The sequence below is a fragment of the Eurypyga helias genome, unplaced genomic scaffold, assembly GCF_000690775.1.
Source record: "Eurypyga helias isolate BGI_N326 unplaced genomic scaffold, ASM69077v1 scaffold15849, whole genome shotgun sequence".
NCBI classification, from domain to species: domain Eukaryota; kingdom Metazoa; phylum Chordata; class Aves; order Eurypygiformes; family Eurypygidae; genus Eurypyga; species Eurypyga helias.
In genome coordinates, this window is record NW_010272840.1 from 38,284 (window position 1) to 55,978 (window position 17,695).

General features: G+C 44.7%; 1 protein-coding gene across 1 annotated transcript; it reads right to left on the reverse strand.

Moving 5' to 3' along the window:
* Positions 1-1,231: 1,231 nt before the first annotated feature.
* Positions 1,232-16,856, reverse strand: LOC104515335 (transmembrane protein 182-like). Its single transcript, XM_010159268.1, has 5 exons — positions 16,704-16,856; positions 13,790-13,907; positions 11,595-11,693; positions 8,857-8,994; positions 1,232-1,461 (listed from the first exon to the last, which is right to left on the reverse strand). Exons 1-5 carry the CDS (start codon positions 16,854-16,856, stop codon positions 1,232-1,234), a joined length of 738 nt encoding a protein of 245 aa, XP_010157570.1.
* Positions 16,857-17,695: the final 839 nt, after the last annotated feature.

Genomic DNA, 17,695 nt, shown 5'->3' on the forward strand with positions numbered 1-17,695 from the left:
GGAGATGTATGTTTAGCACAAACTTTGACATTCATGAGAACAGCGTGCATTTTTAGGAAGTTTGATTTACAATTTATGCAAATGAGATCAGCAAGCCAGGGCCCAACAAACTACTTCAAAGCATCAAGATTCAGCCTGAAAAACATGACAAGCTCAAATCTTTGTCATTTCTCAAGTGTCTTTACAAACCTCTGCATGTACAGTATAAATTACCTCCTGTACCTCGATAGTTCGGTGCAGTATTAGCACGGACTACACTTTGTAGGACCACTGCAACCTGTCAGACAATGTACACCTGAGCCCTTGCAAGAATTAGAAAATATATAAATGGTATATAATTTGTCTTTCTGGAGCTGACTCTTGTGCTGCCTCTATAGATTAAAACAAGGTCCCGTGTTGAGCTGGCTGACAGGGTCTGCCATAACAAACAAACAAAAAAATAATAGTCCTATTGTTCCTACTCTCTTCCCCCATCAACTTTGACCATCTTTCAGTTTTTCGGTTGTGAATCTCCACAATGCTGTATCTGGGGAAAATATTGAATGCAGAGTAATGTGGTGCTGTAAAGAAATACTAATTAATCCATGTTAGGTGCCATGCCACAGAAATTGGTTTATTCACTTACTGAAAGTTAGGTTAGGCCCAGGTACATTTGTATCTTCAGAATCAGGGCTTTTAAGGAAAGAAAAAGTTTATGTTTCCCGACATCCCATTAAAATGGTTGTACTTTGACGTCAATTAGAGCCAGATTAAAAAAAAAAAATCATCCTTAATTGCTTTTCAGAAATAGACATTATAGCATACACCGTCACAGCCAGATTCGATTACCTTTTACAAGAAACAAGGATGCTGGGAATGCTATAAAAGTCCCGGACTGCTGAATATGGATGTGGGGCTCAGCCGACAGCCGGTGGGAGCTGCTTTTCAGAGCAAAGGCTCTTCCTTGGGCGGCAGAAAAAACGGTTCTAAAAACTGATGCAAAACCCATAGGCATGTCTAAATTTCTTCCAAGTGTAAAAATGCTGGAGTTGGATGTCCAGCTGGGGCTGGTTTTGGACTGGCAACATTTGGATGCTCAGTGCTCCATCCCTGCTTCCAAGTGAGTTTAATCATGCACCTATGCTGACAATTATAGCTACAAAAACGATCACATCCTCGAAACTCATGTACGTTTTATTACAAGGAGCATCACCAGTTTTCTCAAAGGCTTTTTCAGCATTGCAAACTCGCCTTACTCCGAGGACTTCATAATGTCCCTGCCAACCAGGTAGAAGAGGAGTCCGGAAAGTAAAACAAGGGGCACCCCTGCTGCAGCAAACATGAACGACCACCCGTAATACACATGCACGGGTACGTCATCCATGCACTTCTCGCTTCTCTCCAGAAGGATGTACTTTTGAAAATCGGCAGCAAACTCCTTCCACATCACAAAGAGAAAAATGAGCAGGGCAAATAGGCCTCCTGGAAAGAGAGACAAAGAGGAGTTATTTTCTGCATGAGAAACACGGAAATAAAATTGAGAAAAGATCACAACAGGTTTCCGTCTACTCTTGCAGGTTCTTTGCATCAAAGCTTAGTGCTGCAGATTTATTATTCATGACATTGCCCTGCGGGTTCCCGTGAAAGCCAAGCCCACTTGCTGTGGGAGAGACCCACACCGCCGCGACCAGCCCCTGCCCAGCCGCAGGCACGCCGACACCTCGTGCTCTCACCACCAGTGCTGCCGAGGGTCCCGTTACAGCTGGATACAGCCATGGAGAACACATACCATCACCAACACCACGATGTCCACAGCAGGGGTCTGCATGAGGCTAACTCTGCGTTCCTGTCTTAACGGTGGATTGTTTTGTCTTTCTCGCTTTTAAATTGGCTGAGATGATTAAGAATGTGAGACTTACTTTTTCCTTTTTTATATATCTACCCTTCCAGGTAGTGTCAGATCCAATTTCCACCAGAAATGCAAAGATACGCGTCTTGCTGACGGCGAGTGTTATCCGGCATTGAGCCTGCTACCCACAGCACCGGCACAAGCAGAGCCCACGCAGACACCGTGGCAGCTCGTGGCAGTTCCCCTCCACCTCTTGTGTTACCCTTCCTGAAACCAAGCTTGGCAACCAAATATTAAAACACGTGATAAAGTGTACAGAGAGTCCTATTTCACGGAGAAATAACACATAATAGGGTAGACATAGCCACGTAGCCATGACATATTCATCTCAGATGGGCTACTAAATTAACAGACTAATAAACAGCTTGTACCAGGAGGCTAGAAAGTCCTGTTATTGGCAAATGAGACCTCCTTTGCCCTCCCCTAGAGCCAGATGGGAGGAGGGCTGAGGCCACACTCAAGCCTGAGCACTGAGGGCAAGGTCAGCATCTCTCTCCGAGAGGGTCCGCTCCCCTCGAAGTTTCCCAAGCCTCACAGGATGCCTGCAACCCAAATCGCAGATCTCCCGCGAGACCTCGCGATCTCGTATTTCCAGATGCAAACCCATGGAAGGTCAGCGTTGGCAGGAAGAGCTCGGTCACATCTGAAAAGCACATGGCAAACAGGCACCTCCCGGGCCTGGCGCAGCCCCCAGCGGGCTTAGGGGCTTCAGTGCCTTAATAGGAACCTCCTTTCCCCATAATTCAAAGGGATGGTGGTCGGAGGCTGCAGCTCTAGCTCCCCCGTATGAAGCAGATGACAGAAAAACTAGTGTGGCCCCAATATTATTTATTGTGTCACATTAAAGAATATATACAGTGCATTTTAAAGTCAACATATATTAAAACTAAAGAGTGACGGTGTGATGACAGGTCTGAAAGCACTTCAATAATATCTGATCTTGCTACTTCACAGCTAGAAGCTTGCTTTTTTTAAATGGTGCCGTATAACACATAGATATATGGACAAACACACACATATATGAAAGAAATACATCACAGATTATAATATTTTTACAGTAGAAGCGAACTGTTCAAAATTAATTTAGTTGACAAGTTGCCACACAGTTCTGCAGATGTGTTGTGGCTTCTGCTGGATTTTATTTCTCCCCTTGCAATTTTTAAATCAAAGGTAGCTTGTACTATATTTAATTATTCTTCCTGGCAGCTTATACACTACAAAATCCAGCTCCCATGCCAAGCAAAGGGAATGGATAAATCCTGACACTGATATATCTGCTTAGTGATGGTGGTTACTGAAGCCTCGGTCAGAGAGAACACAGCGGTGCTTAACTGTGTTTCTGCTTCCGACAGGTATAAGCACATCTCCTGCTACAAACCTCCATTTCACATCAGGTAGCCAAAAAAGTGACTTAGGTGAAGGTATAGGAGGTTCAAAGTCCTCACTACGTGTTGTATAGAAGCTGAAGCTACCCATCCTAAGCTGTCATGTCTATTCAACTCTCTCCTACACCCTGAGACTGCTAATCTTAATAATCAAAACTTGGGGTAACTGTATGAATATACTCTACATCGCCACACACTGTTATTTCAAGCCATTCTCCCTGACATGGAAAAGTCGTTATGTTTGCTGGAGAGGCAGGCTAGGAGTTAAATAACAGCTGCTGTAACATTTGCATGTTCATTGAGATTTTGATACCACTTGAAATTAAGTGCACAAATAAATATTTTACACTTAATATGATAGTTGTATGCTTAAAATACCAATTATTCTACTATAAGAAAGCAATTGCATGTTTAAATAGTCACATGTCCTTTACAAAATACAATATATTGATAAGAAGGCAATTAAGTCTTTATTACTGATGTAATTTAAAATTAAATTAATTAGATAGCAACTGAACCTTGAAAAGTGCTCTTTTAAAGATCAATTTCTATTTCATTAACTTATAATACCTATCATAAGAGATGAAAATAAAAACGTAGCCCCAGCGGGACAGAGGACCCTGGTATGGTTATGTTCTCTCCAGAGTCACTCTACTTGCCTTTAGGTAATTGGAGGGGGGGTTGTGTTGAATTGTTCCAGGACAATTTAGATGGCCTAAGCCTCATTTGTTGAAGAAATCGGATTAAACCAAACCAGTTCTTTCTGAGGAGGGTGCAAGGAAGCCCCACGTGTAGGTGGCACCATCCCCAAGCTTTCCAGGAGCTAAGGATGGAGAAATGGTCCTTCCCCTCGCCCCAGGAGAAGTGCCAGGTCTCGGTATGGAAGGATTTATTATTAAACAGGTACTGGAGGTGATGGCACAGCCACGGCATCTAAATTAAGAACATTTTCACACTATGGGAAAATGACAAGGAAATGTAAAGTCTTCTTCCCTGGAATAATTACAGCTGAGTGGCAAGGGGTCCCTGGGATTTACACCATCTCCTCGGTGAGAAAAGACAATCAAAAGGGCAGGTGCAAGTGAAGAACAACGGTGGAAGAGAAGAAAGGGCAGCTCACTGAAAACTGTTCAGCAAAAAAAAATGCTTACTTGGAACAATCACAAGTATTCAGGAAACTGCCTAAAATTTGTCATGCTTTTAGACATTAGCATGCTCTTCATAATGAGAATATCCGGATGTTTCACTCCCATATTACCAAAGTAAGTGTTTGGTATTTTTGTTTTAAAATGCTATTTCCTTTTGGATTTTTTGTCGTTTGAATAAGTCTCAATTTACCACCTCCTTTTTGGGGCTTTTTGTCTCAGCAGCAGCAGAAAGACATCTTCGCTTCCTGCCATGCTCTAAATGGCTTATTATGTACAGGGATGGATTTCTTCCTGCTTTGGGCAGCAAACTGAAAGAAAAATATCTATTTTTCTGCCCTGATCTGTCAGCACACACACCTGAGCTGCAGGATGTGTTGGGGTGGGGTAAGTGTAAGTGAAGCTCTCATCAAATGAGACCATCCCCACGTTCCTGTCCACATCCCTGTGGTTTCTAACACTGGAAAATTAATCAACAGATCTCTCTCTCTTCCTTTCCCCCTTTGCCTCTGTTCATTAGGATGGCATGGAGAAAAATTAACGGCGAAACTTCGTCTTGTAGCTGATGAGGTCAATGACATCTTGTGGGGAGGGGCTAATTGCAATAAAATTGAAGTGGGCTATTAAATCTTTCTCCTTCGTACACTGCTAACTGCAGGACAACGAACCCCGGCGCTCTATCTCCTCCTCCCAGGAGAGCTGCACCTCCACTGTGAGTAAATTGGAGTCCTTTCTCTCACTTTATATTGTTGTGACCCCTTTATAGCTGCTAATTGTAGGGACAGGTGAGTGAACCCAATCTTTAACTCTTACTCTGTGGAAGCTACTGAACTTCCATGTAATCTACTAATTACGAGAAAAGTGAACTTTGACCCACTCGCCTGTCTCACTAGTTGCCTCTTAAGGATGTTAATAACGAGGAAACAGAGGGGTGATCTCCACCTGCCCTCCCGTAACTGTGAGTCTGTACTGCATGGGGGGAGCCTGAGATTGCCAAAATGGAGATACCAGATTTGGGAAGAGGAATATGAGCATGAAATTGAGCATTTCTAGTCACAGGACTGGCGAAGTGGCCTTTTTTTTGACGTGGTCGGCTCACACCGGAGCACAGCTTGGGTTGAGCACACACTGTGATCCTCTCCCAGAACCATGACAGGGCTCCAAAAGCACAGGAGAGGCTTTGTGCTGCTTTTGCCCACTGGAAACGGCCCAGTGTGCTCACTTTCAAGCTTGTTGCTAAAATTCCCAAGGTAAATTAAAACTGAGGAGCATAACTATGGGAAAACAAGGAGCACAAGCTAAGTTGTCTCAGCAATTCAGGTTCCAGAAGCTGCAGTGCAGCGTTCACCCAGCCCTCTCAGTGACTCTGTAGTGATAATTAATCATATTGTCATCTGAATATTGAAACAAGGGCACAATTAGTCACCAGTCAGTAGCTGTCTCCCCCTTGCAAGCACTGAAGCTAAGCCTGCGATGGCAAACGTTCGGAGGAAAGCAGCACGTTGGCTATTTGCTCACGCCGTTTGGGTGCTTTTGGGAGCAGGCTGGCGAGGATAACTGCTCAGCTGGCGAGGGAGATGTGCGAATGCAAGCAGCAGCAAATGTCAGACAGGCTCCGGCTGTATTTCCCGAGTCACCCAGCAGAAGAAATCAAGGGGGATGGCTCCGGTCCTTTGAAAGAGCTCTCAGAAACGCCACCCACCGAGCACTACATTTGTTACGGTAGCTGGCAGACGGTCAGATTTGTCCTCTTGAAAGTACAGTAAATAAAAGGCATCTCAGAGAGGAAACCCAAAGGGATCTAATTGAGCGATAACAATCTTCACCCTTAGGCATTGAATTCCCCCGATGATGGAGGGGCACACGTAACTCCTTCGACATAATGTCGGGCTGGTTAACCATAAAGTGCTTGGGAGCATATTTGCACCAATAATATCTTTAGAGCCTTTCAGTGGGAAATGTTGGATCACTTTGCAATGATTAACCACGCCTCTGGTTTCATGACCTCGGTGTGGGCTGCTCCCAAAAGGGGCAGAGGGAGGTTATGGACAGAATAAAGTTGCGAGAGGCCGGGTCATCTTGCCGCCGTGATGCCCCATCTCACCATCCGACTGCCACACCACGTTCCCTCTCTACAAACTGCCAGTGCTTTCACACTTCCTCAATGAGAGATCATTTCTGCAAGGGAGGTTAATTAACACTGACCCACGGGCCATGATTAGAAGACAAGACGTGCTTTCTCCTGCGTCGTCTCTCCACATCCCGCTATCTGAAGGAAAGGGATGGGTAGGGAGTTGAAGCTGTGTTAAATCTATTGTTCCGACTGCTTAGCATAATTATGCAAAATATTTTTAGAAAGGATAGGGAGAAAATAACCATGGAGGGATGCATCCCAAATCCATGAGGAAGGCCCTGTCAAGTAGGATCCAGAGGTCTGAGTTCAGGATACCTCCCCCCAGAAAAAGGGATCAGCTGAAACTCTGAGTAAACTTTGCTGAAAATGCTGAAATACTACTGCAATCTCTTAGCTATCATTTAGATTGAAAATATAGCAGGAAGTCTCTTCCCACTGAACTTGTTCCTCCTAATGACAGTTAATAACAATGATTGCTGTTCAGATTGAAACTGCATTAATACAAACTTCAATTTAAACAGCAGCATCTTTGTCTAATGCCAAGAGGTTTATGTGATGCATAATCAGCTCTTCTAAAAAGTGTCACATTCTATGCCCCAGCCTTTTCATCAAGAAGCAGTAAAATAAAGTGCAAAAATAATGGGGAAGAAAAAAAAATACAGTGATTCAATATTACTGTACATCCTTTTCTGTGTGATTTTTTACTTATCTGGCCAGTGTCAGAAGGTGACTGATCTCAGTTTTTCAATTTGGCTTGATAGTTGAGTGTTCTGAAGAAGCAGGGCTTTAACTGAGATAGCCGGAGTGTCACATCTGAAAGGATTCAAATATTTGCCCCTAGCCTAATAAGAAGAGAGGACTTCAACACATGCACACATGTCGTGGCAACACTACTCAGTAGAAGGCATTGGTACCTGATGGAGACCTGGTGGCAAGATGTCTTGCATTCCCAAATGAATCCATGTGTGTAAAACCACGGGAAATTTGCCTTTAGAATATTTAAGACCAACCCATAATTTATTAAACTGTATAAGAGAGAGATAAGAAGACACCCACAGGCTTCCTGCCCTCACTTCAATAACTGAAGACCTGGGGGCAAGTGGAGAATTGGACAAATCGCAAAGAGAATTAGCAGGGGCAGTTAAGACCACATTGATTTAGTGTCTTCCAGATTTTTTAGACAGAGAGATAGATGTCATCTAGCTTCATTTTAACAAGCAGTTCAGCTGGCATCACATGGTTAATTACTAGTACATCTGGAGGAGGTAGAAATTAGGAAAGGAGCTATAAAATGGATAGGGAGCTAAATAATGGGGGAAAAGGATAAAAGGTAATGATGATAGGGCATGGTGAGAATGGAAGGACTTCAGGTGGAGTTCTTCCAGGGTCAGTGTTTGGATCTCTCTTAAATTTTTTATTGATGTTTTTGGCTCAAAAACCTTGTGCACACTCAAAGCCCAAACTGGGAGTAAAGAGAGTCTCGTGTTCAATTCATGCTGTGTATGAGGAAACAGGACCTGGTGCAAGATCCATAACCAAGCAGTTGTTTTTCAGGGAAAGGCCTGACTTCATAATGAAGTTCTTCTCTTGGAATGGCTCAGCTGAGCTCCAGCCTTTAGCTGCTTGAGTTGCAAAAAAGCTTTTTTCTGCATTTGAGTCACTGCTATAAATCAAGTATTTCTACTAGTTAAGCCAGTTATTCCTTCTCAAATACAGTAAAGCAAAAATCCCAAGTGATAATTCAGTAGAATCATTTGTAATGGTTGTAAGAATAATGAAAAAATGCCTATTTTTAATTCATTTTCCTGCTGTGCCACCGCTTCATCTTTTCAGGTTTTATTAAGCCGGCCCTCCTGTTCTGAATGGCCGGGTATGCCTGGCATCGCCCAGTGGGTTTCCTGCTCTGCCAGGTGTTGGCGGCAGAGGCAGGAGAGGCTCAAAGGCAAAGGCTGACTTAGGGGAACAGAGCATGGCTGGTTGCTGCCCAAGGTTAATGCAGCCATGGACTTTGCTAATGTAGAAGGATCTGCTCCTCCGCATAGAAGGGAAGGGGGAAAAAAAGAGAGATTTTTCCCAAACCGCAGGCTCCCTAGGACTAAGGAGTACCTTGCTAACGTTTGACTGAGCATAGAGGTTCCATTCCAGCAGGGAAGAGGGAAACCATTTACTCAAAGTCCGTGCAGAGTCCCCACCTCGTTCCCCAGCAGCGCCTCATCCCCAGCCAACTCCCTTTTCCCTGAACGCCCGAAGCAGCGCACAGCCGCTACATTCCTGCCTGGGCCGTGTCCCAAGATCGCCACTTACCCGACGTGAGGAGGAATCCACCTCCGACTTTGTAGGACCGGGGGCTGGCGAAGGGCACGCCGCACACCAGCAGCAGCCCTCCCACCAGCCCGGCGGTGACGGCCAGCATGATGAACGCGGTCCAGAAGCCTCTGTACACTGCATGGACAAAGAGCAACATCAGGGGAAAGGAGAGGGAAAGTGGTTTCCTTCAGTCCATGCTTAACTCCGGCTTCAGCAAAGACAAAGGAATAACCTGCTGGCATTAGGCAGGGCTGGAGCTCCTGCCTTGCTGACTCCCTGCCGCGGCATGGGCGCAATGTGTCTGGAACCGGTGCAGTTCAGGTCGAATGTCACGCCCCCGTAATGGGATTGGAATTATTGCAAGGGGCTGGAAGGCTTTGCCCCCACAAAAGGGGGAGAGAGTAAAGGACACCATGCTTAGCTCTGCCTGTGGGGATGGGAGAGCTTGTCAAGAAAGGAAAGAAAACAGCAAAATTTGGAGAGATGGAATCAGACCACACCTTTGTTGCATTTTCATTAACACTTAACGGAAGGTGTCAGGTTCCTGGTTTAAAATAAAGGTGTTTTTTGTTGGCAGGACTGCAGGGAAAATGGGAGCTCATGATTTCCCCTGCTAACAGCCTTGCTTGACTCCAGGTAAGAGAACAGGGCAAGAGAACCACTGCCTCTTCATCCACAAAATTTGGGGGTTTCGCTGTGAGTTCATGCAACCACACCAGCCAGAGCTGAGGCAGCTTGTGTCCATCACATCCCACAGGATGGGACGTAACCCACTCATTTCAGTCTTCCAGTAGCCAAGCCTCTTCCAGTCACTGCTGTAAACCTTGGCCAAAGGTGGTCCTCCAGCAGAGACCCTCTGATACCCTGCTCCCTGTTCCCCTGATTTATCTGGACCACTGCATCCCGCTCTGCATGTTGTTTTTTTAGAAGCATTAGTTAGAGATATTTAAGCTGAGCACGAGCAAGTGGGTAATGTTGAAATGATTCACACTTGAAAGAAAAATGATACAGAGAAGATGCGTTTTACTCATTTGAAACCATTTTGTCAAGAGAGCCACTTAGGGAGAGATAAGTATCTTGAACTCTCCAAAACCACAGAATTCATTTTCATGCTTAACCTCCCGTCACCCGTTTCTCTCAGGGAGCCTAAGAGGATGCAGATAAGGCAGAATAATCTCCAGAGCAGGTAATAGCTGGAGGACCCCTCTTCTTGGACAGCCTCCTGCTTTGTCATCATTTGCATTTGAGGATGGACAGGTTTGAAATAAAATGAGCGTTAAGGGCAGAAGCGTCCGCTCTCTGCAGATGTCTGGATGCTTTTCAGCAGGGTTGGTGCAGCAGAGGAGCCCAATGCTCCCACTGCCCTAAATGTGGGTGCTGAGGCATCCACATTTCCCCAGGGATCGTGGCAAGGTGGGTGCCAGGAGCCTCCAGGCAGAGCCCCGCAGCACCCCGGGTGCAGCCCCTGCCCAGAGCCCGTCCCCAGCACCTTCCTGGGACCTGTTCCATGGGCATTTCAGAGGCAGCTGGAGAGGGTTTCATAGCAAGGGCTGACAGGCAGGGGCAGGTGCCTCCAGGGCCCTTTATTTAGTACAGAAAAAAATAGTGTTTATCAGCGAGATCATTCAGAATCTAGACGTCATGCCTGCCCCTCCTAAGCAGAAAAAAAATGCACCGCTTATCCCGCATGTCTGCTGCACTCAGCCCACGATGGGCTCCTCCTCCTACCATCGACAGGTCTTGCGTATCTATTTTACACTGTGGCATGCTCCCCGAGGCAGGAATCCTGCACAGCACAGCAAAAGAAACTAGCTGCTCTCCCTCACATGCTCCTACTGACATTTTTTTTTTAATTAATTCCTCATAAAAAAATAAAAAAAATAAAAAAAGTACTGCTAAAGGCTAAGGAAAAGGTCAAGATGTTTGTTTGTGCAGTATGCCTGCCCCAGATCCCCAGAGGCAATGCGGAGTGATGCACACTATTTAAAGAAATCAATTCATTTCAAAAAAGATCATTGAATTAATTCTAGCTGCTGCCACCAATTTAGCAAATTAAAATTCCTAACAGCAGCTGATTCATTAAAGAACTCTGAAAATATGGAGAAACATAAATAAAAAGGGAACCGGTTGAAAGGAGGGCTCTCCAACAGTGTCACATTCGATGTATTAAAAATAAGCCAGTCACTTGCGTGGCTCTTCTAACAATTTGGTCTTTAACTGATTTTCCAGTGTTTGTTTATTTTGTCTTGCAGCAAATCAACAGTAGACCTCTCCCAGGAAGTCAGACTGGAAACGAGTGAGCCCCACACTGCCATAAGCCTGCCGCCCAGGAGAAATCATTTGTGTTGCTTGCCTGCAGGGTCTGGATTTGGCCATGGGACAGAAGCCCATTGCCTCCAGCTCCTCCCAGCGAGTAAGGAGGTGGGAGAAGAGAGAGGATGGATTTAGCATCCTCCCTTGCTCATAGGAGTAGGCACCGAGCACCCAGCATGAGGGTGCATGACTCATGCCAGGCATGGCCAGCTCTGGAGAAGACATGGAAGAACATCTTCATGTGCTCAACATGGGACAGTCAACTAAGCAAAGCCATTTTGTAAAGGAGCTTTCCAAGAGTCTTGGTCGTGCTTGGCCACATGCATTTGCAACGGGAGCACCACAGCACTGACACACTCGGTAAATCTCTGCCCACTCACTTGGGGAAGGAGCTGCTGGGGGGGGACAGGAAAGAAACTCACCTGCAGTTGTGTCGTAGGAAGGGTGGGGGAAAGGTCCGAGTGCAATGGGCATGGGAAAAAGGTAGCCATGCATGCAGAACTTGGGGTGTGCTTGGCTGGCTGAAAAAGAACAACAAGATAAAACTAAACAGTTTGCTTTTATTTTCTGCAACATCACGGTTAGAGTATTTGGAGGATAACGCCTGAGTCTGCAAAACCTACAAAACCCTCACTGAAGGCAGAAGGCTGGGGCATAAAGAAGGGTAGTAAAAGCTGTTTAGAAAGAGAAAAGAAGAATAAAAAGAAGACTGATGAGAGAGGGGGAGACGTAACAGGATCTGAGACTGCTACCTGTACATCTCATCCTCATAACCTGAGTCTGAGGGGGACATGGATCATGAAATATCATAGTATCACAGAATGGTTTGGGTTGGAAGGGACCTTAAAGATCATCTGGTTCCAACCCCCCTGCCATGGGCAGGCACACATTGCAAGATGGAGCAACTCAAATTATGGCAGATATTCCCATTGCTATTTTCCTCCAGAAAATGTGTCAGACTAGCTGGAATGGGCAAAGGTGTTTGGGTACCAGGACAAGCTACCTTACAAGATCTCCAGTTTGTGAGAAGGGAAAGCACAATTAGAATGGAAGTGCCCCATCAATATTAATACCACTGAGGCTTATCATGATTAACGGTAATAGAATGAATGTTAAATGAATTAATTAATGGTTGGCTACTTATTTAAATATGTTCCCCAGCTCAAAGGAACATTTTATAATAGGTGGACATTAGTTCATGCTAAATTGACTATGGAATACCTATTGAATTAATTATTACATCCATGAGAGCAGCAAATTAATTTGCCATGATCAATCCTATTATAATAAATACCTAAAGAAGTAACACAAATTTGCCAGTTATCAGAAAGAGTCATTTTACTTCAGGTAACACTATATTATATCATGTATTTCCATATAATGTAATTAGATAGCAAACTCCCTCTCTCAAGCCTTTTTTATCAAAAATTTTCTGTGTGAGAAATCTCGAGTTGTTCAGTTGAACAGTGGCAGCAACCATTCCTGCAAAATTTTACAGGAAACGCAGCTCAGGTACTGGGGGACAGCAAAGTCATCTGAAATTTTAATAATTGAGGAATAAATTTACTGTGGGGACCTGCATTATCTGCAGCCAAATGCCCTACAAGGTGGTCATGCTCCTCCACAGGTGCGTAAGCATCTTTGAGCAGACTGAAGCACCAGCAAGTGCAGGGTCAAGGCTTTTGCAATTGTTAAAAATCTTTGCAGAACTTGTATAAAACTCTTTAAAAAAAAAAAAAAATCCTCAATGCTTCTCTAGGGCTGTGGAATCCCAGGGAAAAGCTGTCCTCTAGCTACCCATCGTGCGCTAACGCCGGTGAGCTGGCTGCTGGCTCGGCCGCCAGCCGGGCTGATGCCAGGGTTGTTGTGGGGTGGTCTCACTCCTTTGCTCTTCCTGGAGGAAGCACCTGCTTCATTGGTCCAAGACCCCATACTTCACTATACTGGGCCACCAGTCATCACCAACTGGTGTCTCAGAACAGGTTTCACCTTCTCCTTCAATTTTTTTTGAAGAGTGAGTGTGCTTGCAGGGGGGAAAAAAAAAAAAAATCATCCATCTCTGTTTCTGTTTATTCACACGTGTAATTTCAATGACCTTAAAAAGCAAAGCAGGCAAGAGCTTAAAATAAAGCTCCTGTGTGCTTAAGAGCATAAATACATGTGGTTACGCATGCGTGTCCAGCCTTCCCGATGCTGAAATCAGTGGGAGATGGGAACACTCCGATGGCTGAAAACGCTACCAGAAGCGCAATGCCAAGGATCAGGAAAGGCATGGGGTAAAATTTAGCAGACCTTAGCTGAACATAAACATCAAGAGATTTAGGGGAGAGTCGTCCTTGCTGGTGGAAGCCACCACTCCATAAGACTTTGTAGGTGATATATTACATGGCATCAAGAGCTTCTGTGAATGACCCTCTGAGAGCAAAATCCAAGTCAACAAAAGAGCACTGAAAGGGTGAGCCAAGTTTGGGTTTGGTAGAGAGAGGATGAGAATGAAAAAAAAGAAAAGAAATAAAAAGACAACTGTCTTCTCATCTCTGGGAGCCCTTGTTGTGCTTGTTTGCCATTCAAACTGTGAGGGAATGCTGTGAATGTGATGCGGTGGAGTCATACTCACTGTACCAGAAGGTCCAGATGGTCTCTGCGTGGTCCTCACCAAAGAACCAGCACCGCCAGAAGAAGCCCTCGTGATGGAAAGTGAGGATCTCCTTCCTGATCTCTGTCGGCGTTTCAGCCTGAGGAGGAATGAAGGCCCAAGCTGATACAGGGGTGATCATGGTAGAAAGTGTGTAATTTTTTATTAGATATTTGTTGCTTTCATTTTTTGTTGGGGTTTTCATTTGTTGTTTTTTTGAGTTGGTTTTGGAGGGTTTGGGGAACACAGAGGCAGCTGCAGCCTTTGACTTTCTGTCATATCAGAGCTACAAAATGTTGTGATAACAAATCATCCTGCAGACCTTCAAAAAACAGTTTTATCTTTCTCTAATATCTTTAAACCATTGATTGCCAGAACTGGGTGGGTATGACAGGCAGCAGAGCATTCTGGGTGCATTCTACTTCTTAAATACTTTCCTTAGGTAAATTTTACTGCTGTTGTAGCCAGTTGGAAGCAGGTGATTACCAGGTAAACAATTTTAAGCATGACCCAATGCAACAGTTTCACAGATTCACAGAGTGGAAGGGGTTGGAAGGGACCCCCAGAGATCATCTAGTCCAACCTCCCTGCCAGAGCAGGATCCCCTAGAGTAGGTGACACAGGAACAAGTCCAGGCGGCTTTGGAAAGTCTCCAGGGAAGGAGACCCCACCACCTTTCTGGGCAGCCTGTTCAGTGCTCTGTCACCCTCAGAGTGAAGAAGGGTTTCCTCAGGGTCAGGTTGAATGTCAGATGTCCTTGCTACTCTGCAGGACCCATGTAAGGTCTGGCTTACCCTCAGAAGACAGCCCAACTCTAGCATTCCCACTGAGCCTCTTCCAATCACCAGCCCAAAGGTTTTCTTCTTTCTCGCCCTCTGCTGAGCCCAGCAGAAGTTACGCTAAACCTACATGAGACAGAAATCACTCTTTGCCCACGCCAGTCTTCCCATAGACCAGGATAGGGATGTTGACAAATTCTCCTTTTTTGGTGAGACTACTTCAGCCTTCAGACCAGACCTGAGACAACAACATTTAGGTCTTTCCAGAAGGAAGGATATTGCAAAGTAGAGTCATGGACTATTTACCAAAAGAGCTTATGAAAACTATAGCCAAAATCAATTTTGCCTTCATCACATACAATTTGGTGAAGGAGTCATGGTTGTCATAAAATTACATTTTGTGGAGGATGGAGAGCCTCCATACAGGATTGGACCCTGTGAACTGGAAAAAGGAGATGGATCTCAATGGGGATTAGAAGATACTTCCCTCACCTCAAGCTTTTTATATGCATGAAGTTATGACCACTTCCAGAGCTCTGGCCTGATTCTCCTCTTGCTTTCAGGATAAAATACTAACCATGACAACGGTAACATGCAGCCCTCAAACTTCATCGCCTGGATGGCTGCTGGCTTAGTGCACCTATGGCACATTTAATCACTGTTTGACAGATACTCAAGACCATCCTTATCTGTAAGGGACAGCATTTGCCAGTTGAAGAAAGGGCGGAGAAGGTAAAAACACAGCACCTTGTACACAACTGGTAACTGAAATAGAAATAATAGAAGCAGTGTCTGAAATTGAAATAAAATAGCCCAGAGGAGAGAGTAAGAGCAGTTCCTATTTCTGCCTGGTGCTTTTGAAGTCACTCTGCCTTAACAACAGGCACACTAACGCTTGGCCATGAGCGTATCTGAAACGTTCGAGATGTTTATTCATGTCGTGCAGCGAGACGTCTCTGGTCTCTCCACTTTAAAAGACAACAGCACGAACGCAAATCTGAAATGATTAACATTGTCATCTCCCAGGTGGACAAAACCAGAGTGGCACTCCCCTGTCCGTGACCCTCTGCCATCTCCAAGGCTTTACTGCGCTGCTTTAAGCAGTAAAGAGAGTGTCTTCGGCCAGGCATTTTTCTATCATAATTCTTTTTTTCAATAAAGTAATTTGGAAACATGACTCAAGTGAAGTGTCCTACATTTTATTATGGGACTCTGAAATGAAAGAAAATATTTCTTGCTTGCATCATGATGCTTACCCAGTGTGACTCACCACACCAGAAAAAAATCAAACCTAATTGGGTTGAACTTTGAAGCAACGAAAAGTCTGCACACAACAAGGATCTTCCTGTCATTTTGTAATTGAAACCACACATTGATCAGCACAAAAACATTTTTGAAGAGTGGGTGGCTCAGGGAACCGATCTGCTTGTTATTTCATTGAAGAGTTAAACAAAGAGCAAGTGCAGCTAAAATCAAACTTCCTGAAGGATCTGTAAACAAGTGATACCAGCAGTTAGCACCGAAATACCAAACTGTCCTTTGAAAATTATATTTCCTGCTAACTAAAATCCCATATCATTCTTAATTTTAAAATACATAGGCCTCTTCTTGTTAGACAAGCAGGAATTCTTGTCTACTCTGTTCTGCGTCTGATGTTCGCTTTTGTTTCCTGTCTGTGCTGTAGTCATATCACTTCAGACGTAAATGATTGCCAAGTCCTACACCTTAAAATATGAACTATTTTTAAAGGAAGGAACTACAGAGGGAGAAATCTTTAAATGGCAAATACCATGAGATGTCTTTTGTCTTTAGAGGCAAATGCTGTCAACAAGTAAAGCTTTTACATTTTTGCCTTTCATTCCCTAATGTTCCTATCTGCCAGATTACAGAGGTGCTGTCTTAATGCTTCCAAGACACACTTTACTTCAGTCAAAATGCTAGATACTAGGGAAATGCTGGTTTGGATTTTAAAGTTAGCTCAGGCTGACATTTTACATTAGCAGGTCACTTTCAATGAGCATAAATATTATCACAGATTTAAGATGTTAAAAATTTAAAATTTTGAATTATTTAAATGAGTCAACTCTTCCAAAGTAAGACAAGATTTCAGAGTTTACCTCTCCTGTCTGCAGAGTGCTATTCCCACGCCTGAAGATCCCGCAGGTCTCCGTAGCTAGAAGCCAGTAATCCGTCCCAAAGGCGATGAGAAAGAGCAACACGCCGGTGCCGCCGAAGATCCCGGCTGCAAGGGTGGCTACTCCAGCCTTCATGGGGCTGCAGGTAGGCAGCACAATTTGAATCAGAAAAGAAGTAAAACGCTGAAGTTTCCAGGGTCACTGGAAGAGAGGGACAAGAGAAGGGCTATTTTTGGACATAGATAATAATCTGCTCCTGGCTGGTGTGAGTTTCAGTGGGTGGTGGGAACAGGACTAATAAAAGCAGATGACCTGGCGTAAGCAAACAGCTGTGGCATTAAGGAACATGACAAATCGCTATTGAGACAGAGCAGGAAGATTTCCAAATAAACACATGGCTGTTCATTTCAGAAGAGCAGTGCAGAGAGCCCTTAGGCTCGGCAGCGTCTGTAGGTCACGACCGGTTACGACGCAGAACTGCCCAGGACACTGGAGAGCTTTTCAAACCCCGTTTGTGGCTGAGAGTAGCGGAGAGGCTGTGCAGAGCTCCAGCAGATCTGAACTCGAAGATCTTTACCACGTCACGGAGTCTGCTGTTTCCACAGCCGTTGCTGGGAGATACCTTTAGCCGTGTCCTCACAAGGCCAGTATAGAAGTGGCATTTCTGGAATATGAATCTCCTTCGGCTCCCACTTCCTTGCACAAAAGGCCAATGCAGTTTGCCCACAGAGTAACGCCAGAGATCCAAGTAACGACATGGGAACACTGGCAATACCTTAAGCATAGTGACGCTCTCAGAAGCGATGAAATCAGCCCATGCAAACTCGTTTAAATCAGGCAGGTCCTAGCGAGACAAGGAGCATTAAAAACAGGTCTATACACCAATGTACCTAGAGTGTCTTGCTATGCAGTTGGAGAAAGATTTTCTCCCTCCTGCCACATAAGAGCAGACTATATAGCATACATAACCCTCC

What these genes read in the sequence shown, in the direction of transcription:
- LOC104515335 (XM_010159268.1), bottom strand. Translation starts at nt 16,856, where the DNA reads ATGAAGGCTGGAGTAGCCACCCTTGCAGCCGGGATCTTCGGCGGCACC. An exon ending in GCACTCTGCAGACAGGAGAG is followed by an intron (nt 13,908 to 16,703) that starts GTAAACTCTGAA and finishes ATTCCTCCTCAG; the next exon opens with GCTGAAACGCCGACAGAGAT. An exon ending in CATCTGGACCTTCTGGTACA is followed by an intron (nt 11,694 to 13,789) that starts GTGAGTATGACT and finishes GTTCTTTTTCAG; the next exon opens with CCAGCCAAGCACACCCCAAG.